This window comes from Rhamphochromis longiceps, linkage group LG3 (genome assembly GCF_057381845.1).
Source record: "Rhamphochromis longiceps isolate RC_006_pf linkage group LG3, R_longiceps_female_GT1.1, whole genome shotgun sequence".
Classification (NCBI taxonomy): Eukaryota; Metazoa; Chordata; class Actinopteri; order Cichliformes; family Cichlidae; genus Rhamphochromis; species Rhamphochromis longiceps.
The window spans coordinates 60,284,183-60,310,910 of NC_140559.1; the positions used below are offsets into that span (position 1 = coordinate 60,284,183).

Below are 26,728 nucleotides of genomic sequence, written 5' to 3' on the forward strand. Positions count from 1 at the left end.
ATATCTACTGCTAGCTAGTTTATTGTGATGGTGCTTTTTTTTTCTTATTATGTTGCTCTTTGTTGTTTGCTTTCTCTTCTGTTTTTTTTCTCCATACAGGTGACCCAGGAGTTTTTTTTTGTTTGTTTGTTTGTTTTTTTTTCTCTCTTCCCCCCTTCTCACCGTCTCTTCTCCCCTTTGGTTTTCTTTCTCTCCCCCTCTTTCTTTCATTCTTTCTCCCTGTCCTATCCCACAGTCATGTCTGTCCCGTTTGTAGCAACTGAAAATAAAATAAATTCATAATTATAATAAAGGTCAATCAAATGGACCAATATGGCAAGGCCATGATGATCCACTTGGTAAAATAAATCCGCTTGGCATCTCTCTTGGCCTTAAGACAACAATTCTGATGGCTAAAGATCCAAACGGGACAAAAAAAAACAAAAAAAAAAAAAACAAGAGAAGGGTGCTGCCTGACTATACAACACTCCCTTATGGATACTGATCAGGATCAAGCCTTTGATGGGAGGCTCCAGCACCCTTTAGTTTAGTTATTAGCGGGCCGAGTAATTGTGGAAAGACTTTCTTTGTCAAAAGCATCATTGAAAAAGCATCCACTGTTATTTCAACCAAAATTGACAATATTGTTTACATCTACTCCTGCTGGCAGCCTTTATACAATCAACTTCTTCAGATAAGAAAAATCACCTTTGTGAATGGTATACCGGAGTCTCTGAGTGACGATGTGCTTTTACCTCCGGATAAGAACAACTTGCTCATTATTGACGATGTGATGAATACTGCGTCTGACAGCATAGAAGTTCAAAATGTGTTCACACAATACGTTCATCATAGGAACTTGAGCTGCATGTGTTTAGTTCAGAACTTGTTTATGCAACAATTTCGTTCAACACTAATTATTTAATTCTGTTTAACAACCCCAGAGATAAATATCAAATTTCAGTTTTAGGTAGACAGATGTTTCCAGGTAATACAAAATACTTCTTAGAAGCTTTTAATGATGCCACATCCACCCCATACGGGTATCTTCTAATCGATTATAAATCTAAGACGCCTGAGTATCTAAGACTCAGAACCAATTTGTTGTCAGATCGTCAAGTTGTTTATATCCCCAAAAAACGGCTAAAGCGGTAAAAAGGATGTCGTATTCACGGATGCAGAGAAACATTGCACTGTTGGAGTTGTTGTATAAATCCCCACCCAGCGTACGGAGGAATATTATTTGTAATGCAAGCAGGGATTTTATTAATGCTCTGTGTGAGATATCGCTCAATGTTTTGAAAGGTGTTATCCCGCTGACTGATCAACAGTACAGACAGCTAAAAAAGAAAAAAAGTAATCAGGCTGGTTGCAGACAAAAAGGTCAAAAGTTTGAAAAAGAGAAGCTCCATCAACCAATCTGGAGGATTCTTGCTACCGTTATTAAGGGCTGCCATACCCTTCATCACCAGTCTTATAGCAAATAGGTGAAAATGGAGCACACACAGAAAATGTTTTTGGTCCCGCAGCATCAGTTGGACATGTTAAACCATCAGCAGCAACAACATACAGGCTCCGTCAGACATGTAGAGCAAAACGAGCGAGACAAAGCTATGGTTGAAGTGCTGCAGCTGCAGATTTGGATGTGTATGAGAGGCTAAAAAGTATTCTGCCATTCTTCAGAGATACCGTTCACTTGTGAAACAAGGCATGAGTGAAAAAAATGTGCTAACACTATCTTTGCCTTCTGAAACCGGTCAGGATGCATCTGACCGCCAAAGCAATGTTGGTGGTGACAGACAAAAAGACATGTTTGGGATGAGATTTTGTCCTATATGGCAAAAAGGAGCAGGAAAAATGCAGAGCTTATTTTAACAGCGCTCACTCGTGCGTCGGGAGTTTCTTGGAATGATAGGGGTGAGATTATTATTGACAACCAGATAATCAGAGGTTCGCATCTCTATGATTTGATCCAAAGTGCAACAGCAACACGTAGAGCAACAGATGTTTCATGGCCTGCAGGGTGGTCGACATTTTTAAAAACACTCGCCCGCTTAAATGTTCCTCTGTCTGCTTTTCCTAATGCTGAGGTGAGGAGGACTATTAGCCAATATAAAGGCGACACTGGCGACCCGAGTGTTGAAACAAATGGTTTGCACAAGAAGCGGTCACTGAGCGATCAAAGCTTATTTACCACACATAAAAAATCAAGGCAGAGTAGAAGCGGGTGGATCGATTTTTAATGAATTTTAAAATTATGTTTGTGTTTCTTATTCTTGAAAAAAAGATCATTTACCCTCGCATTTGTTTCCCTTTTTATATACTACTACTTATGTGTGTTTTTTCTTATTTATGTCTATATTGTTTTGTTAAACAGATGACAGTTTTCCCCTTTTTACTACTTTTTGAACTCTGTTCTGATGTTTAAAGATTTTATTATTACTAAATAATGTTTTTAACAATTAGGTGAAAATAAATATCAGATGAAACGATATTCTCTTCTGTTATCTTTTATTATTTGTTACTTGAATCAGTATCCGCACTGCACACAATCAAAGTTATTTTCAAAACATGCAGAAACAGGTCTTATTTTGTTAACAAAATGACAAACCATTGCATCGTTACAAACAAGGTTATCACTGTACATATTAATTAGTCTTGAATAAGACGCTCCTTTTTGGACATGATATAGAAAAAACACACAGTGTTGTCCGCAGGTTACCGAAAAGTCCTTCTGAACCTGTCTCCCAGAATACAATATCCGAGCGGTGTTTTTTAAAAGAAAAACTTTTATCTCGGGTGAAAACGTATCAGGTGAGTTACCGAAGCTGTCAAAAAAGTGCCCTTGCTTGTCTTTGTGATATAGAACGCCAACCAGTGCTTCCCAGGTAAGTCTGATGGATCTGTACTCACAATGCCCATGCATGGATATCTGATGGGCTTTGTTGGCAGCTGGTCACATGCTAAGACGCCTAGAAGATGAGCCCTGTTACTAATCCTTTTAACAATGCTGGTTAGTTCTATTGTATTCATTTTGAATCTTTAGTAGTCGTCCAGCAGCACTTGTCTCATATTAGATATTTGGATGACTGAATCAAATACAGAGTAACACACCAGGTTCATTGTTCGGGGTAGCGGATTTCTGAAACGGGTTTCCAGCCTCACGTTCCCTGTTTGAACTAACGATACATTCCCTGAATGTCCTTCATCAGCTTCCAGATTGAAACAGAATAATGTGTAGCCAAAGTCCTCACGTGTTATGGCCAATGGTCTATCCTTTAAATGTCTTCCAGTGGTTTGTATCAGCTGATAAAGTTCTCTGGTGTAGTGTTTTCTCTGAAAATTTGGCTGGAATTTTTTGGCCGGATACGACTGTCCACCAGCGTATAAACACATGAATTCTATATCACAGTTTCAAAATTAAATGGATTACGTGTAAAAGAACCAGGATAAGCTTCGTTATCCACGAAGGCGATGATGACAAATTTAGGCAACCTGCCCATAAATAAATTAGTTGATATTCTTGCCCCAGCAGGTGTGGAGAAGGTCTTTAAAGAAACTCTGTCTACAGCATATTTTGCATTTGCATGATGCAGCGCCTTGCCGTGTGCCAGCCTGACACTTGGTGAGACACTGATTCTTTTCACAAATAAGCTGGCAGAGACGATTTTAACTTTATACGCGGTGTTAGCTCCAGTCATGACAGCAAATTCGTCTTTAGAGCGCACAAATTTCAGCGACAGATCGATTCCATTAAGTAATAATTTTTCTTGAAAAAACAGGTCTGCGTGTACTGGAGCAATCAATTCAACAATACTGCTATTCGCTGTATAAGTACCTCTGGTCACCAGACCCTGGTTCTCCCCTTCTATACATGCATCATTCATGTGTGAGGCTGTGTCTGTACAGAATAAAGCGCTGCTGAACTGTGTGTCTAAAGTCTGCTTATTATAATTGATAAGACATTCTATTATGCCTCTGTATGGATACGTGTTGGATGATTGGCTGATCAAGCGATCCCCAAATTTACATCTACCTGACTAAATAAGGTGCAACCTGGATAATTAACAAGTCCCACGTTTGCATCCCTGCCTAAGTTTGTGCCGTCAGCATCTGTGATTCTTACTCGTGTGTAGATATAGGAATCGTTTAGATCCAGGTAATCCTCTCCGGACGATGAGATTTAAACTCGATTGGACCTCCGTCTGTGATTGCAGAAAGAAGATGCATAATGCCCCACAGACAGCTCAATCACGGTTATGGACAATGCTCCATTTGTGACTGGATCATAAATTTCCACTCGCGAATCTGATTGTGGAAAAGACAACCATAGTCTTGGGTATTGAAATTCTATAACACCGACCTCATACGGTTCATTTAAAACAATAGGTTTTGCTAGCTTTGTTCTAAAATTAGATATCTTATTGCCTGGATAAACATGTGCTGAAGCATTCGAGAAGAGGCTCACATAAAAGCCTGCGTTGTTGTTGTTCGTTTTATCCATTCCTTCCCTCCTTCCTCAGTCTTTGTCTAGTGCAGAATGAAAGTATGCAGAGCTGCGGCGTCTCTGTTAATCACACTTCAACGATGTCTTTTTCAGGGATCCATGAATTCAAATGAGAAGGCCAACCGAGCCATTTGACCAGTGCTAACTTTTTTCGGTCCTCTTTTTTTCTGCCAAGTATTTTCTCTATTTTAAACCTTTTGTTTTTGTCAATAGTCACCTGCTGTATCTCAGGTTCGTAAAATACACCTTTCACTGCAGCTCCTGTGAGATCCTCTAGTTTGTATACGGGAGGGTCTCTTCCTAAACGCTCCTTTATGGTAAAGTACTCGTGTGTGTAGGTCTGATGGTAACCCTTTCAGAATATGCCTCGTAGTTTAGATATTCTCACCGTATCGCCCACATTAAATTTAAAAGTCACCGGTTTTTGGGGTTTCATTTTGTACAGGGTGTTAAAGACTGCTTTCTCATTATCTTTGCACACCTCGGTGGGGGTCATTTTGATAGAGCTGTGATAAGACATGTTATAGGACTGTACAAGATCTTGGATCACATTAACATATCTTGGCGAGTTAACTGATGTTAAGTATTTCCACATTTTCCCCTTTAAGGTGCGGTTGAAACGCTCTACCACACATGATTTCATTTCACTAAAGGTTGAAAAATGTGTGATGTTATGCTGCTCCATTAGTTTTTTAAAATGTTTATTATAAAATTCCTTCCCTAATCTGTTTGGAGTTTTTCAGGCACACAGCCCTCTCTCAGAATATCACCAAAAGCCTCAGCAACAGCCTGTCCTGTCTTGGTTTCAAGGCACCTAACCCATGCATACTTAGAAAACACATCTATGCATGTCAATAAGTACCTAACATTATCATTATCCGCAGAATATTCACGCATGTCAACCAAATCAGCTTGAAACTGTTTGTCAATCCCGTTAACCAAAACTCTATTTCTGTATCCTTGCATTTCTGTATCCTCTATCCTTGCAGGTTTATGAAGAGTATATGTGTCATCTCCTTTTAAAAACGCTCCACGTCAGGTAATGACGGCTTTAAGCCTGTTGCCTCACTGACAGCGATACGGAGCTTCTTTACACTTCCTAAACCCCCTGGGTGTGCAGGGTTGTGATATATTTTTCTCAGCGTGTTTTCCATAATCACTTTGACCAAACACAAATACAAATGACCAGAAAAAAGTGTTAGCATACGTTTTTATTTAATTTTCTGTGTAGTGCACAGTAAGGTTTTTATAACAGATGTACATTAAATCTTGTGTCTCCCAGACCAGTAGTTTCCAATCATGTGGAGCAGCGCTGATTTAACTCCGCGGGTGTGATGATTGGTATTTAGCAGGTATCCGACATTCTCATCAGTGGTGCAAACAATGTGCGGCACTGATCTCAGTTCACACAGAAGACGCTCTGCAGTGCTGATGATTTGTGCTTTAGCCTCACTGACACTGTATGAGCATACAAACAGACGGATGGCCGGGATGAATCGGGGGGTCCGGAGCTTTTCCATCACCTCATCATAGTAGGTCTCGAAGAAAAACACAGGCAGCTCAAACAGGCAACTGTGTTGTAACTGGCTGGGGTGACCGGATTGGCATCCATAACATATCTCCTGCACATACTCATTCAGTGCCATCGACAGCAGGTGGAAGGTTACGAGTTTAATGTTGAGTTCCGTTTCCTCAGACGGGTGTGATTCTGCAGAGTCCTGTGAGCATCCTGGAGAGGGGGGCGGAGTCGGTGGGGTCTGGTGTTAGAGTGAATTGTTAAATGTTTGTCATTTTTATGTTTACCATTTGTACATTGTTTTAACTCTGATGAAAGAAATTCCACTGTCCTTCCCCCCAGATTCTCGAGGATCAAGGTGGGGGGCTGTAGTCTTTTATCACAGACACATCCTTGTGCTTCTTTTGATGTAACCTTCCTGCGTTTACGACCCTTTGGTCAGCAGGAGGTCTGACACACACACACACACACACACACACACACACACACACACACACACACACACACACACACACACACACACACACACACACACACATTCTTACAGAATGGCCTGAACATGGCAGAAGGTAAACCAATCTTCGGGCCATGTGCGAGCTGATCATATACAAGACGCTTCCTAATATTCTCATAAGAAGAGAGGACCTTGTCTCTCTTGATAGTCTTATCGGCCTCATTAAACACCCGCTGCAGTGCTCTCCAGTCTGACCACTGAATAAAAAACAAATCCTTAAACCATGATAAACGTTCTTCAAGGGTTAGGGGGTATGGGTTCAACCTCCCGTTTTCAAGGCCCCAGAGTGAAACCTCTGTAATGTTGAGGTTTCACCCGGTGCAATTGTGGCTCTTGTAACCATAAATGGTAAGCTGCTCTTTTGTCACACAGTACATACACAATAGATGTGTTTGCAGGTTTTAGTGCAAATTGTACATTGCTACATTGTTTTGAATTACCCTCGGCCCGCAGTATATGTGGGCACCTGTCAAAGGTCATTTGGATTTACCAGACCGCTTTGAAAACAACATGAAATCTTCACAACATGAAAAACATGAATGTCTTTGTTGAGCCATGACTGGATTTCTCCTTATCCTTCCTAAAGGCCGTTATAACCTTGCACTGCCAGTGGTGAGCTGCACCAGCTGTGACCTAATGTGTTCCCCTCAGTTAAGGACATCCTGGGTGGTGGATATTGGCCTGGCACCTTAAATTTCTGCACCCTGTTTTCAATGGATGTCTTTCAGTCTTTCTATGACATTAAGAAGCTGCACCAGGGATGTCACTTAAGGCCTTTGTCAAAGTGCTGGATGAAAGAACAGCCCATTTTGGAAGGGTAAGTTTCTAAATTTGTCAAGTTTAAGGAAATTGTGCAAATCAATGTTTATGATGACTGTCCTTGAATATTCTGTTGTTTGTCCTCTACTTAAAAGACTGGCCGAATATCAGCTGATGCCTTCAGTAAAAGTTTCTTGGAGTGGAGTGCTGTAAAGTGTGAGGTGGACAGGATGTGCAAGGAGCCATGCTTTAGCTGCCCTGCCTGCACTCCAGACATGCTCGCCGTGTCAGTTGATGGAAACCGCAAGCTTTATTGCTTTCAATCAAATGAAAGGTACGTTATGCATTGTGGACATAAATCAAATATGGATTTATACAAAAATTGTATTTTGATGTTTCTTTTCAAACAACTGTCACTGTGTTCGTTCAGCACTTCAGAGCAGGGGAACTTTGAAGGTGTCTTCATTGAGAAAGATGAGGAAGTTGCTGAGTTTGTGAAATACATCCACAGACACTCAAATGATGTAAGATACACATATATATCAGTGCTGTCAGCGTTAATCTTGTTAAAATGACGTTAACGCCATAACCATATACTCATATGTGTGTGTGTGTGGATACATATTTGGATGGGTGGATATTTATTTTGTTTTTCTCTTGGTGTTGTCGTAATACTATTTACTTGACTTTATCTTAATGTGTACTTAATTTTGAGTAGCTCACAATTGGAAATGCGAGGTATACTGCAGCTTATAGTCTTGGATAAGTTTAAGACATTTTGTTATAAGGTTGAATGAATTCAGCAGTCATGTATTGTGACCTCCTTTCTATAGATCAAATGGGGAGGTGCGTTTCAGGATGGGGCCGGTTCTACAGTTGGAGAAGAGGTGGAGCAAGTAAACAGTTTCCTGTCTAGGGCGGCCATCACAACGAAGTACATGTCTAAAGCAGGTGTGTGTCTGTGTGTGAGATTCCACTCAGTCTCCTGCTCATTCATTCTTATTTGTATACTAACTGAAATGCAGGGCGAACAGACATGCTGAGCCTCCTGGCTTTGGGCTGGAACAAAAGGAAAGTGGAACAACTGGGCCGCACTTTGAGCCAGAGATATCTAAAGGTCATTTTTTCAACACCCATTTTAATGTGTGTGGTAATGGGGGAAAACACCAGTACTCTAAAAATGTCCATATGAATGACATTTATTAATGTATTCTTAGATCATAAGGATCCTTAGAGAACAAGTGGAGAGCCTGAATGCGAGCAGAAATGAGCTGGGTGTGGATGACGACACACTGCAGCAATGGGTGGCCGATGTGCAGCAATGGGCTGAAGGTGAGTCTCAATATAATGCACTCGTGTATAACAACAGGACCCACCATGGCCTCATTAAAGAACTTAGAGTTAAGATCTTTCTGACAGTGTCAACAAACAAGGAAAAATAAGCCTTGTAAAAGCAGAATTGATGGCAGAGTTGTTGCGTTTGATCAAATTGGATTGGACCTGGGTTGAAGTGATGTCGTACTAGTTGGTTTTATAAAGCTGAACACCAACATACTTGTTATCTCATGATAATGCAGCACATGAAGGCTCCACATGTCTTATAATGAATATCATCAAGTCAGTGATTACAGAGTCCACTGTAGTTTGGTGACTGTTACTCATCCTGTGTTCTGATTAATATTCCTCTCACTTAGAAACGGATCAAGCTGATGGCAGCCTTGGAGCGTTGCAGGCACGAGTAGAGGAGCTTGTCGTCATCATCAGAGTGCGAACACAAAGTCTTTACAGACAAAATGGTGTCACAGTTTCTTTGAAACGGACCGTTTGATGCTCTGTACAGCTTGTACAGCTACTTTGTAAACAGAATAAAATCAGATCCAGGTTTGTTTGAGCTGGATGTGATTTGTTCTAGCAAACAAATTGATGAGTGTAGATTAAAATGTAAATGCATTATGTGATGGTGTTCCTTTTTATGATTATTTACAGATGGCAACAAGAGGCGACACAGAATTCACAAGGTCATCTTAGATGAGAAGGAACGCTTGGCGGCTGCTGTTGACGACTACAACAAGCTCGCTGAACCAACAAAGCAAATCGTATCCAGTGATGCCTTCATGCAGACCGACGTTTGGCCCTGGCAGAGCACAAGTGAACGTAAGCTCTTGATTTCTAAATATCCTTTTTAAACAAACTCCCAGTATCTGAGCAGTAGTTGAATGTTTTGTTCTTGAATCATAATATGCTGCTATGTTTTCCCATCTGATGCTGTTAAACTGTAGCTGCTGCTGACCTCCGGACAAAGAGAAAGGTCTTTGAGAAGGTGATGGCTGTGAGGCGCCTGAGAGAGGAGGAGATGATCCTTTGCAGGGAGATGCAGCATCACTGGACAGTGTTGCGAATGCGATCTGTGGTGTTGGGGACAATCTCCTCAGACTGTAAGCACATCTTTTATTTATTTATACATTTGGTGCTGAATTGATTGAAAATAATAGGGAAAAATAGAAAAAATGACAATTAAAAAAAATAATACCCTGTATATAAAAACCACATATGACCACGACTCCAAATGTGCAATTGTCACTGCATCTAAACATGACAGATGACATATTACAAACAGGTAGAAACGTATAATATACAACATGTTGTGAAGCTGGTACTGGTGCAGTTAGCTTTGCTTTAGGCTCCCATACACAGCACTGCTGACCCTAATCACCTCATACAAGATGTTACTTACTTTACGTGCAGTCCAGTATTGCTTTAACTTGCAATATGTTATAATAGCCAAGTCACTTCTATATTTATGAGCATGTAGACAATAATGTTGGCTGATATGTAAAACTATGAGATATCGAGTGCTGGGAAGATATTATTGATGGATCAGATTCATGAGTGTTTTATGTACTTAAGCCACAGTTAGAGCGTGAAACAGAGACTGACACTGGTTAGAATTGTACAGTAAATATTTTATTTTGAACTTTTATGCTGAACTACAAACTGTGAACTGTGCGATCTCTGCCACCTGTGGTGCCTGGTTTACTGTGTGTAAAACTGCGCAGGTTCCCATGTGTCATCCCACACTTTGCCACTGTCAGGAGAAAAACATAACAAACCACAACCACACACACAAAATAGGATCATTTAGGTTGTGACATATGACAATTTTTTAGGATGAAATATCTTCTATATTCATGTCATGCTTTATACACCTTCATTGTAATATAAATGAATCAAATCAAGTCAGAGAGTAATAATATATGAAACAGACGTCAAGCAGGACCACAGCAGCAGCCACGATCCTTCAGAACCTGCTGGATGAGAGAGCACAGAAACTCCAGGGAAGAAGTTTAGTTAGTAACATGCATGAACTGCATTACTGAGACATGTGTGTTTACAGATGGTGGTGAGGGAGAGGGGGAGAGTTTTTAGTAAAAGGAGACGTGACTGCATCTTCAACCAATACTGAGCCTGCATAACCCTGAAAGAGACAGACAGAGAGGGGGGGGGGGGGGGGGGGGGGGGCACTAACCTATGACAGCATAACTAAGGGCTGAGCTGAACCAGCCCTAACTATAAGCTCTATAAAGAAGTGAAGTCTTATGCCAACTCTTAAAAGTGTTGACCATGTCCACCTCCAAAACTCATAATGGACTTTGGAGGTGGACAGCTATCAAGCTCCTCACAGAAGAGCAGCTTGACAGCTAAAAGCTCCCAATTTACTTTAGTCCAAATACATGAATTCAAATTGAGGTGATAACTATTTATCAACAGTATGAATGTCTGTTCCCGTCCAACAAAGTTGTTACTACATACCATGTTGAGCAGGGCTTCCACTTGACTTTAACTTCTTCTTTTTCCTGAAAAACATGATATAAACAAACATTTAGTTAAGAAAGACATGCAAGTTGCATACAAAAAGGAGCCTACAAACATTTGTGTACTATTGAATGGCTCAATATATTATACAATTAGTTTACAAAAACATAAGAACCACTACAATGCTTGTACTGCCAGCATCGAGTGCATGTCAGCAAAGCAACACTGCTTACATTGTGGCTCACAAGCAAAACTAACTGAAGCAGATGTTACTGAATGGGAAGGAGCACCTCCACATCAATCACTCCTTCTGAGCATGATGTCAGGAGGACTTTAAAGAACGTAAACATCAGGAAGGCAGCACGACCAGGTCGTATCAGGTGGTATGTTCCTATTTAATGTCCTATTTGGAGCGAAATCCAGACTCGGTGGCTGAATTAGTGAAGATTCATCAAATACAAAAGCTTATGGATATTCAGTCAGGCACAGTTCAAATCCGGGAAGTCCAAAGATGCAAACAAATCTGCACAGCAGCAGGCTAAATTACTTACATTTACAACTCTCCTGTCTACTATCTCTTCATATTTGAAAATCTTCTGTGTACGGTGTTTTCAGCATTCTGAAAAATAACAAAGGAAATATTTACATGAGGTCTGTAAAACTGAAGAAAATGAAAGAATGAAACAAAATGAAAAAAGAAATCTTATCAAACTTAATGAACCTGTCATGTGTTTTGTACATTTACAATAACATAACGTCTAACCTTTACTTTTCCTTTTTTTGGTTGGGACATCCGAGGTGTGGGTAGAAATCGAGGGAGATGCAGGAAGTGGAGATGGAGAGGAAGATGCAGGAGGAAGCAGAGATGAAGACGAGGATGCAGGAGGAAGCAGAGATGAAGAGGAGGATGCAGGAGGAAGAACAGACGAAGAGGAGGATGCAGGAGGAAGCAGAGACGAAGAGGAGGATGCAGGAGGAAGAACAGACGAAGAGGAGGATGCAGGAGGAAGCAGAGATGAAGAGGAGGATGCAGGAGGAAGCAGAGATGAAGAGGAGGATGCAGGAGGAAGCAGAGATGCAGGAGGAGGATGCAGGAGGAAGCAGAGATGAAGAGGAGGATGCAGGAGGAAGCAGAGATGAAGAGGAGGATGCAGGAGGAAGCAGAGATGAAGAGGAGGATGCAGGAGGAAGCAGAGATGAAGAGGAGGATGCAGGAGGAAGCAGAGATGAAGAGGAGGATGCAGGAGGCTGACAGAGGGAAGATGTTGGTTCAGGCTCTAAATGAAGAATAAATTCCTGGTTTAGAGCCTCTGGGTCTGGGACTGGTCCAGCATCCACACTGTCAGCAGAGGATGGTCCAGCTGCTGGTGGAGAACTTTTAGCAGGAGGTGAAACTTGTAATTCTGCAAAATTTTAAATACTAAATATTCATTAAAAGGGGTTGAAAATGTACAGTACACATAAACACATAATAAGTAGTGATTTGCATGTTTTCAGTTAGGTTTTTACTAAAGTTACAACTTGTAAATATTGGCATCAAGTAAGTCATCTCACACCCTCACTGACCCAAATCATTCAGTACAAGTGCCCTCGGGGGTAGTGTGACATCTGTAGTGCTTTTTGTTACGAAATCAGTTTTACCTCGGTTCTTTTTATTCCTCGAGCATCCAGAGATGGCACCGGACTCAGTAGTCATTTTCACAAAACCTTTATTCATCTTTACTCTTCTTCATTTATCTTTACTCTTCTTCATTTAAGCATGCACTTCTAGAAAGGAAGACGAGGCCGGTGTCCCTCTCCAAATCTTCACCCCTTTGTTAGTTACAGCCAGCTTTATAGAGGCGTCCCCCTCATAAAACCCCCTACAGTGTGCTGCAAACTCTGTGTCTGTGTCTATGTGCACGAGCACATGAATGCCTACATGTGCGCGTTCCCACGTGTCTATGTGAGTGCTCGTGTGTGACTGTGTACGCATACCTGTGTGTATGTGTGAGTGCACATGAGTGAGTGTGCGTGTGGATGTGTGTGCGTGACAGTTAAAACACTGTGGGTGTAGGTGACTCCCTAGAGGTCATAAAACCCATCTCCCTTCCAGACCACAGTTATCCAGTTACAAATGTTGAGACCCCCAACCTAAACATCCTCTGGGGAAATTCCACTCTGTGGGGGAGAGGTTTCCTACACTCTACTCCTAAGTTCACAACACAGTCAGCCTTTATTACTTTAAGGGCAGTGTCTCTACAATAGTTCTACATTCTATGTTAACACATTTCTAAACTCTAAAATAAGCTAAACACTCCTACAAATCCCCCTTTTTATCTGCTCTATGGCAGATAAAACTAAACTAAATCTCTCACCATAATGTTTTCACACTGTGACTCCCCATTTCCCAAAAGTGGCATCATGGTGTCGGCCTTTGTATCAGATTCTCCCACAGCACGATTGATGAGTCTTACGAACAAGGCTCTGATACAAGGCACACAACAACGCCCACATGTCACTGATACTGCAATAAAACAGACAAAGAAACCATAATTAACATAATGAACCCTTTCCATTGCCCAAAGACAGAGGTCATCCATGCTTCCAGCAGGTCATCTAATCCCAAATGCTCATACATTGCGGTGGACAACGTCTTTAGGCCTTCCAGAACTCGGGTCACAGAGCCGTCGGGAACTGTGTTATTTAACGTAGTCCAACTCTATACCGCCATAATAATCAAAACACTCATCTGATTTACCTGTTTCACTACGTTTGGTTCGCTTCACCGTGGCCTGTGATGGTGGAGTCGCTGGAATGGATTCAGGTCTGTCTCTGGGCAATTCACTTATAAGAAAAATCACAGTTACAATAACAACAGTCACACCTAACACTACCGTTTCTCTCCAATTCCCCCTCAACCAGCCTAGAGAAGTTGACATGATTTAAATGTAGATAAAAGGCTCGTCTGTTTACATCTCTCCCTCACAGAAGGCTTCTCTGCAGAGCATCAAATCTGCATGGCAAAGTGACACACTTTAGGTGATCTTCATCCTTGGGAAAAGTGGTGTCAACTATTTCCCAGTCTCCTAGTATTTGTGCCTCACACAGAACCACAATTCCATCGCTGGACTTCCTCTGCGCTGTCACTTTTGGAGCTTGGCACGCTCTCTCCATCCCTCAGGTTCTCATGTTCCAACGCTGCTGAAGATTTAAGGCAGAGCACGTCGTACACCTTAGTTGTCTTCCTCAGCGTCAACATTGACTCTCTCATTTTATTTAAGATTTTGCTGTGGGAAGTCTCCTCTTGATCTCCTGGAAGCTCAGTAGCACAGCTCTCTGTGTGATGTCTGCTGTGCTGAAGATGATCTCTGATCCTCCTGAAGCCTCTCTCCTGGCCTCAGCTCCCATCTTGTAGACGATCCTCTCAGCCACTCCTTCTCGTCATGGCACCTCACGACATCTACAGATTAAAAAATAACACTCCTCTCGCCACACGGCTTTCACCATGTGTCAACTCCCCAATGAGACATGCACAAGAATGTTGCACAGTCTCCCTAAAACAATCTCCAGGGTTTCCCACTTGGAGCAGCGATACTCCAACCTGTAACCCTGTGTAAAAACATTAATCAGCAGTCACATGTTAAGCTTGTTCAACTCCCAGCTCCACCTGGAGCCTGTAACCTGGAAGACAAATCTGTTAAATCAAACTTCACATTTGCAACCAACTGTAGATCATAAGAGTGATGAAGTACTCAGCATAACAGACAAGTATCATGTGCATGTTTTCTTCAATCATTAAATCACTATTATTACCATAATTTGTCCCAAATCATGAATCATCCCAATTTATTCCACAATTTAATCTGTGACTTTCCTTAAACAATGTCACTCCACCCATTTTATCACTATAAGCTCAATAGCCCATCTTCAACTATTCCATAAACACTGCATCCCTTATTTGTTTTTCTCATGTCACTTGTCCGCTTCTGCTGAATCCTCCACATGCACTCTTAAAGAAAACAAACATTAGGAGCACACCATCCTGGTGGGCAGGCGTCGGCCATCCACATTCCAGAGGTGCCGTAAAAGGCAATAAAATTAAGCCCGCTGTAAAAAGGATGACACTGGTTTCAACACAGGAAATTTCTCACGTTATTCACATCGTCAAAGTAACCTTCAACATTTTCCCAACAACACAGTGTAACAGCATCGCCAACTCACAACCTGTAGTAGAGAAACAAACATCCACCAATTGTTCTGTTAGAAATCACATCATCAAATCACATGAAGAACTGTAATGCTGTAGAAAAGAGAATGCAAATGTTAGCGCTGCGCAGGTGTGTACACACTTTCTCACAGTAACTTCTGTGAGCAACACAAGCCCATGAATAACACACCCCTGGTAGATGCACAGACACAGAAAATGGCATTTAAAAGGTTAAACCATCACGCAACCTCGAATGTTGCTGTCATCCTTCTGCTCCTGTAAAAGGAAACACATAAATTCATCCACCCTTTTGTCCTGTCTAGGTGGAGGTTAACCTTGAGTCGTGGTCAAGTCTTGTCAGCTTTTACCAGTCAGTCAGTTTGTTTTTATTTCCATTCATTCATTCATTCATTCATTCTTTCTTTCTTTGCTGATAGTGGAACCCATCGTCGCATTTAGTTTCCACTCTCAGCAAAATGACGTCATTTCAAAAAGAAAAAGAAGAACTTTAGCTCGGATTACTTCGCTGAATCCTTTTTAGGCAGGAACTCTCATTTTCTAATTGTCCCAAACAAGTGGCTTTCTCCAGAGCCCATTTTAATGTGGAGAAACTCACTTGCAACAATTTTCTCAACGACATGTAGCGCTTTTAATTCCCGACGTGCAGATCTGCTTAAAGAAAAGAAATTCACAAATAAAAATCAGTGCACTGTTCAAAAAATAAAAATAAAATGAAAAATGACAAATAAAACTGAAAAACAAAAGAAAATAAAAAATACAGAAGCCCGGTCTTAAGACTTGTCACAGAATCTTCTTTCTCTTATAGGTGAGAAAACACCCATACTTCAGAAACAAAAACAAAACACAAAACAAAACAAAAATCTGCCAGTTTCACTCATTTAGTTTCACTCATTCAAACTCTGGCTGCAGGATTCTGTTCACCCTGCTATCATGTTCCCCAAAATAATACTAATTCAGTCGTCTATGTATCAGTTCTCAACCCACTCAATAAACCAGACAGGATGATGGTAACAGTATTGCCTACTTAAAATTGTGTTTGATCTTCATTACGTGTGTGTGTGTGTGTGTGTGTGTGTGTGTGTGTTAGTCGGGTTAATACATTTTCTATTTTTATGTACACTGTTAAAAAAAATTCCGTTATAAAACGGAAAAAGTGCTGGTAATTAATTACCAGCACTTTTTCCGTTATTGTACGGGCACTTCCGTAAACCTTAAAACGGATATTTCTGTAGATTTACCCGAGTTTTTCTGTACCATTGACGGACATTTCCGTCAAACCTAAAATGGAAAATTCCGTATTTTCCATAAATTTCGGCGTTATTGCACAGACAATTCCGTAAACCCTATAACAGATATTTCCGTAGATTTACCTGACTTTTTCTTTACCATTTACGGACAGTTCCATCAAACCTAAAATGGAATATTCCGTATTATTTAAGTACTCAATCCATACCATTTACGGACACTTCAGTCATCCTAAAATGTTTAATTCTGTACCATTCTCTATACCGTTTACCATCAATAAAGCACAAATGTAGAATCACAGCAATTATTTATTTCCTTTAACAGCTGCCAGTGCTTTAAAGTGATTTCACTTTTTGTGGTGAATGATTTGCAATATTTACACTACAACCATTAAAACATTCAGAACATCACCTTCACATTCAGAGAAATTTTACATACACAAACCAGCTGTTTTCTCAAAGAAGTACAGCCATGTCCTTTAACAGGGAGATGCCAAATCTAGCAACTTTTTAGCATCCACAGGCTGACAGGCATTAATAACAAATTGATTTGTTAAAGACAATGACAAAATAAGACAATAAAACTGCCAGCATTGCTGTTGCTGTCTCACCTGTCAGTGCAAAATGAGGAGCCCCCTCCAGGAGGATGCAGAAACCTACACCTCCAACTCCACATATCACACCGACAGGCAGTGCTCTGCAACCAGTGGCTGACCTTTCTACAAAAAACAAATAGAACATTAGAAGTATTACATTATACAACTTTTCTATAAAACATCAGTGCAGCAATAACAACCATGACCTTAGAAGGATGACTGTGCAACATGCCATAAAGAGATTTTTAAAACTCTTAAAACAACTTAAAACTAAAAAAAAATGAAAACTTACACCTCCAACTCCACAATGACAGGAAAAGCTTAACTGGAATGACAAATATCGCCCACCTTCCCTCCCCCTTAACATGGGGGATTTGAAACTGCAGCATGTGTGTTGTGGGCATCTAGTTAAAACATCTGAACTCACCTAATACTGTAAAAATCTGTATTTCTACTCCCAAGCCCCATGTTTTTGGATTTGCCTTTGTGTGTGTGTGTGTGTGTGTGTGTGTACATTCAGTCCAAAAAGGTATTTTCTGAGCTCTGAGAACAGCTCAAATGGCCCATTCAGATTCCTTCTGCTTGCATTCAAATTCCTTCAGCTGAGAAACCAGCTTGCACACCTGTGGAGGAATGAAGTGCCGTTTCTTCCCCTTCTTCTCTGCCTTGGAGCCTCGCTCAGGATTGACCCCAAAGAAAACTCTGAGGGAAAAAAAAAAAACAATAGTGATATGCAGACAAAGTTTGCACATGTAGTGTGGCTTGACAGGAGTGGAGCAGTTCAATAAAATCCTACATTTGTTTTCTTCAATATGCCCCTATGTGTGAACCTCTCTATCATTCTAGTTGACCATCTGTCTAGAACCCAATGTTGTTGTGGTGCTGGTGCCAGTGGCTAAGCTCTCTTCCTTTGTCTTTTCAAGACACATGCATTCACACTGTGCATATACAGAAATGTTTGCAAGGGTGAGAAGTCTGCTTATCACCAACACATGACAGCATGCATCCTCAATGTGTATGCAGGGATATTATAAATGCACAGAACACAGAAGGGGATAGAAAACACAGTTGACATTGTCCTATCAAAAGGTGTAACAGCACATTTGAACACGGACTGTCCTGGGGGTTATTCAAACATGGAGTGGAGAAACTGTGACATTCAGTGCACGTTACACATCAGTACAAGTATTAACATTTGGGCATGAATCCACTATGTAGTATTTTTTAAATTAATATGTTTAGTCTTTCCTTCGGGGGGGGTCCCTGGAACAACATATTTTGAGTTTGGGGTCTGCAGCCAAATAAATTTCAGTTTGTGTGTCTTTGACATGAAAAGGTTTGACCACCACTGACATAACCTGGTCTCAGGTGCTAATGGTTTTAAAGAGATAGCTCAAACGAATTTTGTGTCAACAAACCATTCTGAGAAAAATATGTTTTTGCTCCATTTCCCAACTGGAATCATGTTATGTTTGTTTTGTTATTGATTGACTTAGGACACTATTTAAAGCAAAAAGCATGTTACCTGCCCTTTAAAAAGATATGACACATTTATTCCAACAATAGTCTTCAACAGGGAGCTACAAAATCTCTGAACAAATCCATATTCAGGGGGATCATAAGCCAATAACAGCTGATCTAAAAGCTCACAGCATGTGACGACACATTTTGAGCTTGTACATCTCAGACAAACGGGTTTAGTGTAGATTGACAAAAAGCAGGTCAGGTGCAGAAAGGCACGGCAAAGTCACATTTACAAAGTATTTCCAAACAATGAGTGCTTACCTTTGCATGAATTCGAGAGTAAAAGCCATCTCCGGTGGGTATTGGATGTTGCAGACATAAAACATGGAGAAGACGTAGCTCAAGGCCACAATGGGAGAGGTGATGTGGTCATTGACAAGTAACCCGTCAACAGCAATCTTGAATTGCTGGTCACCTTAAACACAGATAAAAACCATGTACCATTTACAAAAAAAAAAAAAAAAATCCTATATTTTAAGGCAAGCAAAACATTTCTTTAATAAATATGACACAACAACAGCTTATAACAACAGCTAACAACAGCTTGCTGGGATACAAAAAAAGATTTAACTACAAACCTCTGATTAGGATGCATGGGGTCACTGGGAGTTCGACTTCAGGATCTGCAGAGATCTGTTTTGGTGACAGACATGATACATGAATTAATGTTTCCAGTACACACAAACCTGCTGGCAAATTGACTATCTGCTAGTGTCTTCATCAGACAGAGGTAGCCATTATGCAAAAACATTAATGTAAATAGTTTATAGATAGAGAGTTTATAGAGAATATCAGCAGCACAATTAGGGGAATCTATACTTCCTACTGTGGTTGGTTACTTGGTTCACCACTGGATGCAAATAATTATCTTGCACACAGTTTAAAATCTACAACATCTACCTCTTTTTTGTGGAAGAGTTTATAAGAGTCTTCCTTGAAGTATTTTGAAATGCCACAGATGAGCTGTATTGGACCTTCGCCCATCTTCATCCCTTTGGAGTCAAGGAAGTCATTGATCCCCTTTTCTTTTTTGGAAAGTTCCTGTTCAAGGTTCAAGGTGTTAATTTTGTACAAGTACATAAGACTAACACTCATTTTCGTTTGGAGCTATGGAGAGAATTTTGAAAAAAATAAAAATAAAAATGAATTATTTCATTTTCATTTGCAACCTGTTCTGTTTTGATCTCAAATGTCCTGCTTTTTTGGTTGTCACTTCCTGATTTTTGGTCTCAAATCTATTCCATTTGATTGTTCATCCAAGTTATTCTATTTGATTGGTTGCCAGTTTATCTTTTTTGGTCTCAACTCTCTTTTTGGTTGCAAATCTTTTTCTGATTGATTAATAAAGACAAAATTCTCTCCATATGGAACAGCACAGCACAATCATAATAATAACAATAACAACACACCTGTGCCAGCTTGTTTTGTACAGAGAAGCCAAGGAGTTTAGATGCATGATCAAACAGGTGAGGAACTTCAAACAGGAACGGCCACTCGTCCTTTACAACGGCAATAGTGGTATCATCATCGTTGAGGATTTCACGCTGAATGGGATATGTTTCAGTCATCAATTTTCGAACAGATGACTCCTAAAGATATGAGGCAGTTAGACAAACAGTCGAACAGTTAGTCAAACTAACCAATTAAAATAATAAAACAGGGTATCAATTTCAATTGACTATGGGCATAGTGATCTACAGACGATCTACAATTTCACAATGTGTCCTAAATTGTACTTGGACCCAGACCTTATCGCATTACTCCTGCTATATACTATTGCTGTGTGAATGGTTGTATGTCTAGATGGTGGACTGTAGGAACCGAATTGCCCTTCGAGGATTAATAAAGCTTTCTGTATCTGTAATGGATGATTGCAGACCCACCTGAAGATCCTGGGTTTGAAAGGCACGTTTCAACTCATCTCGTTTAGACAGCAGGTCTTCTCTACACACGGCCCCCTCAATGATTGGATCCCACGCCACACATCCATACAGATCTGAATTCCTGGGCCTTTTCTTTGTTGAATTTTCACCCCCTGCTTGCCTCTTCAGTGAGCTTTGTGGCCTCTTCATATTTTCAATTCTGTGTTCCAGCTGACGAAAGAGAGTTTCAGAACCATCTTTTGCAAAAGGTTTGTTTCCAAACGGCTCTGTCAGCTTGAAGGAGGCAGGATATTGTCCTACAATCATACTGGCGAGTTCCCTCAGCTTTTGTCTACCAGGTCTTCCTGGGTGTTTATGGAGGTAATCTTCAGCGACGATCCGAACCATCTCTCGTCTGTCTTTCCCCATTATGTACTTTTTTTCACGCAACTCATCCATGACTTTTGAGGGAAATTTGTGCCATGGTACAGAATATGCGTCTTGGGATGGGGAGTCGGCTGTCTCAGGTGGTGTTGAGGGCAGCTGAAACCTCTGTGGTTCAGGTGTTGATGAGGGGCCAGGCCGGGTGAACTGCGGTGGAGTTTGTGAATCTATGGATGACATGACAAACATCTCCATAAATTAAACACATCACAATTGTTGCAAATCAATTAATACATTGGTCCTCAATGTCCAGTTTGGGTCAACCAGGAATACAAATGGACCTAATTATGAAAACCAATTATAGAGTAATTATTGCCATGTACAGCTGATGGCAACTTTTTTTTTGCATTTTTGGAATAAACCTTTGTAGTTTCAGAAAACTTGCATTAAAACAGAGGGGCAAAAACTCACCTGCTTCCAATGCTTTGACAGCTCTGACGAATCTTTTGCACTGAATGAATGGCAGAGTGTCTTTAATGTCCTCCGGGTCCACAAGGCTCAGGTCATCTACAGAGAGAACTCCTAATTCCTCCAGTTTAGCCATGAGTGTATCCATCTGATCGCTACTGAGCGATGGCATTGCTTTCTTGACATAGTTTTTCACAAGTTCCATGTTGGTGTGTGTTTAAGAGGAATGAGCCACCGAGTACCTCTCTGGTAAGAATAAAGTGGATGATAATCATCAAGTTTGTTCAAATCATGGCAACTGAACAGGTCAGAAGCATTTTCATCAAGTTCATAGAGTCCAAGATCAGGTATCCAGCTGGCAGTTTTCCCTCGAAGCAAAAGTAGGACAGTAGTTTCATTTTTTACAAAAATGCTTGCTATTTGTCCTAACTGCAGTAGTCCTTTTGCGTAGCTCAGTAAGACCAGCATTCCATTTGCATATGTAGTGCCTTTAACCTGCACACTCTCTGTGACAACTGAGTTACTTGAGTTCAAATCAAATTCTCCAACCACTGTCTTTATGTTCTGGTCATAGAGCTCTGGATAGAACCGTGTTGAGTCTGAGACATGAACCTGGGAACGAAACAAGGTACCACAAGACTGATAAGCCTGAAGCAACTGGTGCCGTTCAGCCAGAGACTTGGTTACATTTATGAAGTTCTTACTTGCCCTAATGCACCTTTTAAAATAAGAATGTAATGCCTTGTGCATAGGGCTCTGCTCGTATATACTATTCCCAAGAGATGTTACAGTCTCCCTTGGAACACCATACTGCCCCAGTTCACAGGCTAGTGCATCCACAGTATATTCCTGTTGAATATCACTTATAGTTCTCATTTCATTTGCTATTTCTGTTATTGTGGAGGCTGGAACAGAATATTTTGCCTGTAAACCCAAGTAAAACTGAGCAAGACTCTCTGTGAAGTTGTCTTTCACTTGATCACTGCAGAAATTATCACTTTGTTCTGCATCAATGTTAAAACTTTCAGGTTCTTCAGGTTCTACATGTGATCCTTCACCTTGGAAAGACCGTTCTGTTAGTTCACATATATGAACTGGGGCTATCTTGGTAACATCCCACCCTTTATGGTATCTGGAAATATGCGTTAGGGATGACTTTACATTGAATGTCTTAGAACATCCATCAAAGGGACACGTTACAGTCAAACCCTCATCTATGTGACCACTCAAATGACACTTTAAAGTTTTAAGATCATCATATTCACTGCTGCAAAAATTAAACAAGCACCTTAACTGTACAGACACATTACGGTTCCATGTTTGTGTGCTCCTTCTGTCTACATGAGCTCGTGACATATGCACAGCAAGGCTACTGTATGTGTTAAACTTCCTTCTGCAATCCCTATGGCCACATAAAAAGATACATTATTATTATTTCTGTGTGTTCGGCAGTGTTTCAAGTAATCAGTCGAAGACCGAGCGTTAAAGCCACAAATGTTACAAGTCAACATTTTTAAGAGATTGAATTTGCCAATTGACGGATAGCCAGAATCAGAACAGAATCAATATGAAAACAATAAATTTATATCAGCACAGTGAAGCATATTCACTTTTCAGGTACCTTCAAATAAGTAATCTGCGTTGGGCTGCATGGGCCACTCTCTTTGGGCTGCAATGTTTTCTGCAATGAAATCTGATTCTACTTAACTATCACCCCTTTTAATTATTACCATGTTCAGTTGCATACTAACGTAACATAGCGAGCTATAACAATACACACATGTGGCTAATTTACACACACACACACACACAAGCGCGCGCATCCAACTTATGGGCTAACGTTAACTTTAGTTGGGCAAACCACGCTTCAAAATAACGCAAAACCCACACATTCAAATGTTACCATGAAACACACACGGCTACCAACTGACTATCGAGACCAAATTTCATGTAAGAGGGAGGGAAAAAATGGTTTTTGACGTACTTACGAAGCGCAGGCGGCTGGCTAATGCTAACGCAGCTAGCAGCAAACGTCCACTCACATACACACCACTACCAACTGCCTATCGAGACCAATTTAATGTACGAGGGGGAACAAGGTGGCACTCCATTCTCATTCTCATTCCACACAACCAACCTGTTTCCAACTTTCCTTGTGACTTGCAGAAATTTAGGTAGGCACTGACCGCACTGAAAGTAATGGCGTCGGAATATTCTGGCTGGGGGAGAAAATTCTGCCTTGCGCAACAGCAAACTTTCTGTATTTCGCAAAACGGAGCGAATCCGTAGCAAATCCACGGTAAAGGGACCCCTAAATTTACGGATTTTTTTAACAGTGTATCCTTTCATGTACCTTCCCCCTTTTTTCTGAAACAAAACTCCGTTCACTCCAAATTTTGTTTCAGAAACATCTAAATGAAAAACTCTGTCATAGTCAGGCACAGCTAAACCCCAAATGCTTGCAGGTTACCATAGGCAACCACGCTGAGTGTTGTTAACCCCTTCTACAAATACCCTCTTTTAATGTGTAACACTTTGTGTATGATTTTGTGTTATCTCTGGTGCATATTATCTGCATGTGTGGTGTCACCTTTCCATTGTTCTAACAGTACACTTGCATACCTCAGTGCTTGTCTTCCTCCCCCTTTTGTGGTGGTTTGGACACTGTGTCAATCCTCCACTTCCAGGCAGTCGTTTGTCTCCCCGGATTCCTTAACCCAATTTGATTGCCCACACTAAAACAGCCGCCTCAGCCCTCTTCTGCTCCTTTTCTTCTCCCTTCCACTTTTCAGTACAATGGCAGTCAGTTTTCTTCAGCTTTGTCCCGTATCTCTCTTTGTCCCACTGTCTCTTTCATTGCCATCTCACTCCAAACATGGCACATGTCAAACTCAGACAGTCTTCTCAAAAGTCCTTCACACACAGTGAGGTTGCAGCTTGCTGGAAACGCATCTCCATCCATCCAATCTAGATGGTGGTTCTTCTCTTTCTGATGCCGTTTGCCCACAGCGCTGCTGGACCTCTCTGCTCAGAACTCTGTTATTGTCTCTTGGACTCCTGTCCACTGTTGATGTTCATGCTCGTGCTTCTGAAACTGCACTCGGTGTCTTCAGGGAGAGATTAGCTTCCTTGGAGCTTGCTTGTTCAGGATGAGGACGGGAAGCTGCAAAACAATTCAGCCAAAAAATTTTGGCTGGGTGTTTCTATTTTTTCTAATGATTTTAACCTATAATTTTCTTCCGACTGCTGCCCGTGGAGAATTGATCCAGGTCCGTTCCCCACCTGTAAACGACAGACTGAGAGACTTTCATTATTCACTGTGACTGCATATGTTTTCATCACTCCTAAAGCAACACATCTCTACTTATTTTGTTTTGATCTCTACTGACTTTAAACCCCAAAAATGAAATTTTTATTTGGTCTTAACCGCAAACACAAAAATCTTCTTGATGTTGTTGTTAATTATTTTCATCCACAGCACTCCAAATTGTGTCTTCTTTTGTGTCCAGCAGGGGAAGAAGGTGACCTGTAGTGTCACTGCTTCCCCCAGTTGGAGACAATTTCCCACTCACACTTCCACACTTTTTATTTTCTTTGTTTTCATCATTTTCTTTCTCTTTTTTTTTTTACTCCATTGTTTTACACCCACACATTAACCTGTTAACTCACTCCTCCAACCTCATCTTCCTTTCACCCCAACAGCTCTCATACAGTCAGCAATCAAATTCTCCATTCATCCTTGGATACTTGATCACCTTTAAATGTCACTGTTAATTTTATCAATTTATTTATCATTAGTTTAACACTAATCCACTCTTTAATTTGCTTTATTTACTTTAGTTCATTTTCTCCTATTTGATCACTACGATTTCTTGACTATTATTATTTCACAAAAAATCAACTAATCTACTTTGTCTCCCTTTTTGTCATCAAGGAATTCACACACACTCACAGGCTGGTCACTCGCCCCCACCTTTTCTTTCTCTCTCACACACACGCACATTTTACTCTTCGTTCGTTCCACCTGTGAACCCGCCCCTCGAGGCTGGCTCACACACACCTCATGCTTCTCGCAGTCCCATTCAAACTTTCTGCGAGACACTTCTGCTGATTCAGGACAACGCCCTAAGCGGCACACAGAGCGGGTGCCGTCTGCTCGTGCACCTCATAAATTATTCAAACTGCGCCACGGACTTGATACCGCGGTTTCTCTTCCCTTAAAAAATATAAAACCAAATTAAACCCCCCAATTGACTTCACAGTTTGCAACGACTCGTGACATGGCCTCCTGCCGCGATTTCTGCACACCACAAACACACACTTTTAGACACGAATTCTTTTTGTTACTTTAATTGACTCCCGTACTTCAGACGAGACACAGACTCTAACTGCACTTTCACACACACACGCAATCTACACACACTGCAGTCAGTGGGCTGAGCCAAGCAGTCGTACTCTCACTAAGAAGCAACTTGCCCCCACTCTCATGCATGTTATCAACCGCGACTAGGATCCAACACCTAGCTTTAGTTATTTAAGGCGTCCCCGGTGCCCAGGTTACCAACCTGGCTCCTGTCCCACAGGACCCAATGACGCGTCCGAAGATGGGTTGAGTTGCCAAACTCAGAACATAAACACGGCCCTCAGCCCCCACAAAACCTTAAACCCCGCTTTCTAACTAATAGTAACACACGTTTCCTGCTTTAACGCACGGGGACGGATCACACACCGCCACTTTTCCTAATAACTAAGACGGATCACACACCGCCACTTTTCCTAATAACTAAGACGGATCACACACCGCCACTTTTCCTAATAACTAAGATGGATCACACACCGCCACGGATGAAACACCGATTCTATTAATCCGTAACAAACTTCTCCTGCTTTAACGCACCGAGATGTCCTTACGGGGCGCTAAACATCAACCTGAGTTCTTATCAAAAGTCTCTTGCTTTAACGCACTGAGACGGACGCTAGCCGCCTTTTTTACTACTGAGTGAATTTACACTGGGATACGTTCAACTTAGCGAACAGATAATTTAGGCTTTAAACAATATGCACGGTTCGAAAATAAACAGGTCGTGCTTACCTTTTAATCATGTGAGCTAGCTCTCTGTTCGCCTCGTTTCACGATCTCAGCTCTGCCAATTCATCTCTGGGCCTCGAGCGAATCCCGGGTTTCGGCACCAAAACTGTTACGAAATCAGTTTTACCTCGGTTCTTTTTATTCCTCGAGCATCCAGAGATGGCACCGGACTCAGTAGTCATTTTCACAAAACCTTTATTCATCTTTACTCTTCTTCATTTATCTTTACTCTTCTTCATTTAAGCATGCACTTCTAGAAGGGA

General features: G+C 41.1%; 4 protein-coding genes and 1 pseudogene across 10 annotated transcripts in view; 2 read left to right on the top strand and 3 right to left on the bottom strand.

Annotated features, from left to right (window-relative positions):
* Window positions 1–26,728, top strand: part of LOC146675501 (protein NLRC3-like) — a 507,908-nt gene that overhangs the window by 299,593 nt on the left and 181,587 nt on the right. The gene's annotated exons all lie outside the window — the stretch shown is intronic.
* LOC146675517 (ribonuclease inhibitor-like) overlaps window positions 1–26,728 on the bottom strand; it is a 159,106-nt gene that overhangs the window by 73,437 nt on the left and 58,941 nt on the right. The gene's annotated exons all lie outside the window — the stretch shown is intronic.
* LOC146675527 (uncharacterized) lies at window positions 7,277–9,103 on the top strand. The gene is made up of 7 exons (XM_085385699.1): window positions 7,277–7,333; window positions 7,431–7,609; window positions 7,706–7,799; window positions 8,109–8,226; window positions 8,301–8,392; window positions 8,493–8,607; window positions 8,970–9,103. The coding sequence occupies exons 1-7, from the start codon at window positions 7,277–7,279 to the stop codon at window positions 9,101–9,103; spliced, it is 789 nt and encodes a 262-aa protein (XP_085241825.1).
* Window positions 11,847–16,565, bottom strand: LOC146675528 (uncharacterized; annotated as a pseudogene).
* On the bottom strand, window positions 17,243–23,706 carry LOC146675529 (uncharacterized). Of its 6 annotated transcripts, none has more exons than XM_085400534.1 (8): window positions 23,514–23,706; window positions 21,380–21,622; window positions 20,546–21,135; window positions 20,072–20,251; window positions 19,563–19,703; window positions 19,241–19,295; window positions 18,924–19,077; window positions 17,243–17,840 (listed from the first exon to the last, which is right to left on the bottom strand). In XM_085400534.1, the coding sequence occupies exons 2-8, from the start codon at window positions 21,579–21,581 to the stop codon at window positions 17,693–17,695; spliced, it is 1,470 nt and encodes a 489-aa protein (XP_085256660.1). In that variant the 5' UTR covers window positions 21,582–21,622; window positions 23,514–23,706; the 3' UTR covers window positions 17,243–17,692. The 6 variants fall into 6 exon arrangements, with proteins under 6 accessions (XP_085256660.1, XP_085256658.1, XP_085256661.1 ...); XM_085400532.1 differs by having other exon boundaries at window positions 21,380–21,988; XM_085400535.1 differs by lacking the exon at window positions 23,514–23,706 and adding an exon at window positions 23,361–23,446.

What these genes read in the sequence shown, in the direction of transcription:
- LOC146675527 (XM_085385699.1), top strand. Translation starts at nt 7,277, where the DNA reads ATGTCACTTAAGGCCTTTGTCAAAGTGCTGGATGAAAGAACAGCCCAT. An exon ending in GAAGTACATGTCTAAAGCAG is followed by an intron (nt 8,227 to 8,300) that starts GTGTGTGTCTGT and finishes ACTGAAATGCAG; the next exon opens with GGCGAACAGACATGCTGAGC. An exon ending in TGAGCCAGAGATATCTAAAG is followed by an intron (nt 8,393 to 8,492) that starts GTCATTTTTTCA and finishes ATGTATTCTTAG; the next exon opens with ATCATAAGGATCCTTAGAGA.
- LOC146675529 (XM_085400534.1), bottom strand. Translation starts at nt 21,581, where the DNA reads ATGGAACTTGTGAAAAACTATGTCAAGAAAGCAATGCCATCGCTCAGT. An exon ending in TGTCAAAGCATTGGAAGCAG is followed by an intron (nt 21,136 to 21,379) that starts GTGAGTTTTTGC and finishes TGTCATCCATAG; the next exon opens with ATTCACAAACTCCACCGCAG. An exon ending in TACAAAACAAGCTGGCACAG is followed by an intron (nt 19,704 to 20,071) that starts GTGTGTTGTTAT and finishes AACCTTGAACAG; the next exon opens with GAACTTTCCAAAAAAGAAAA.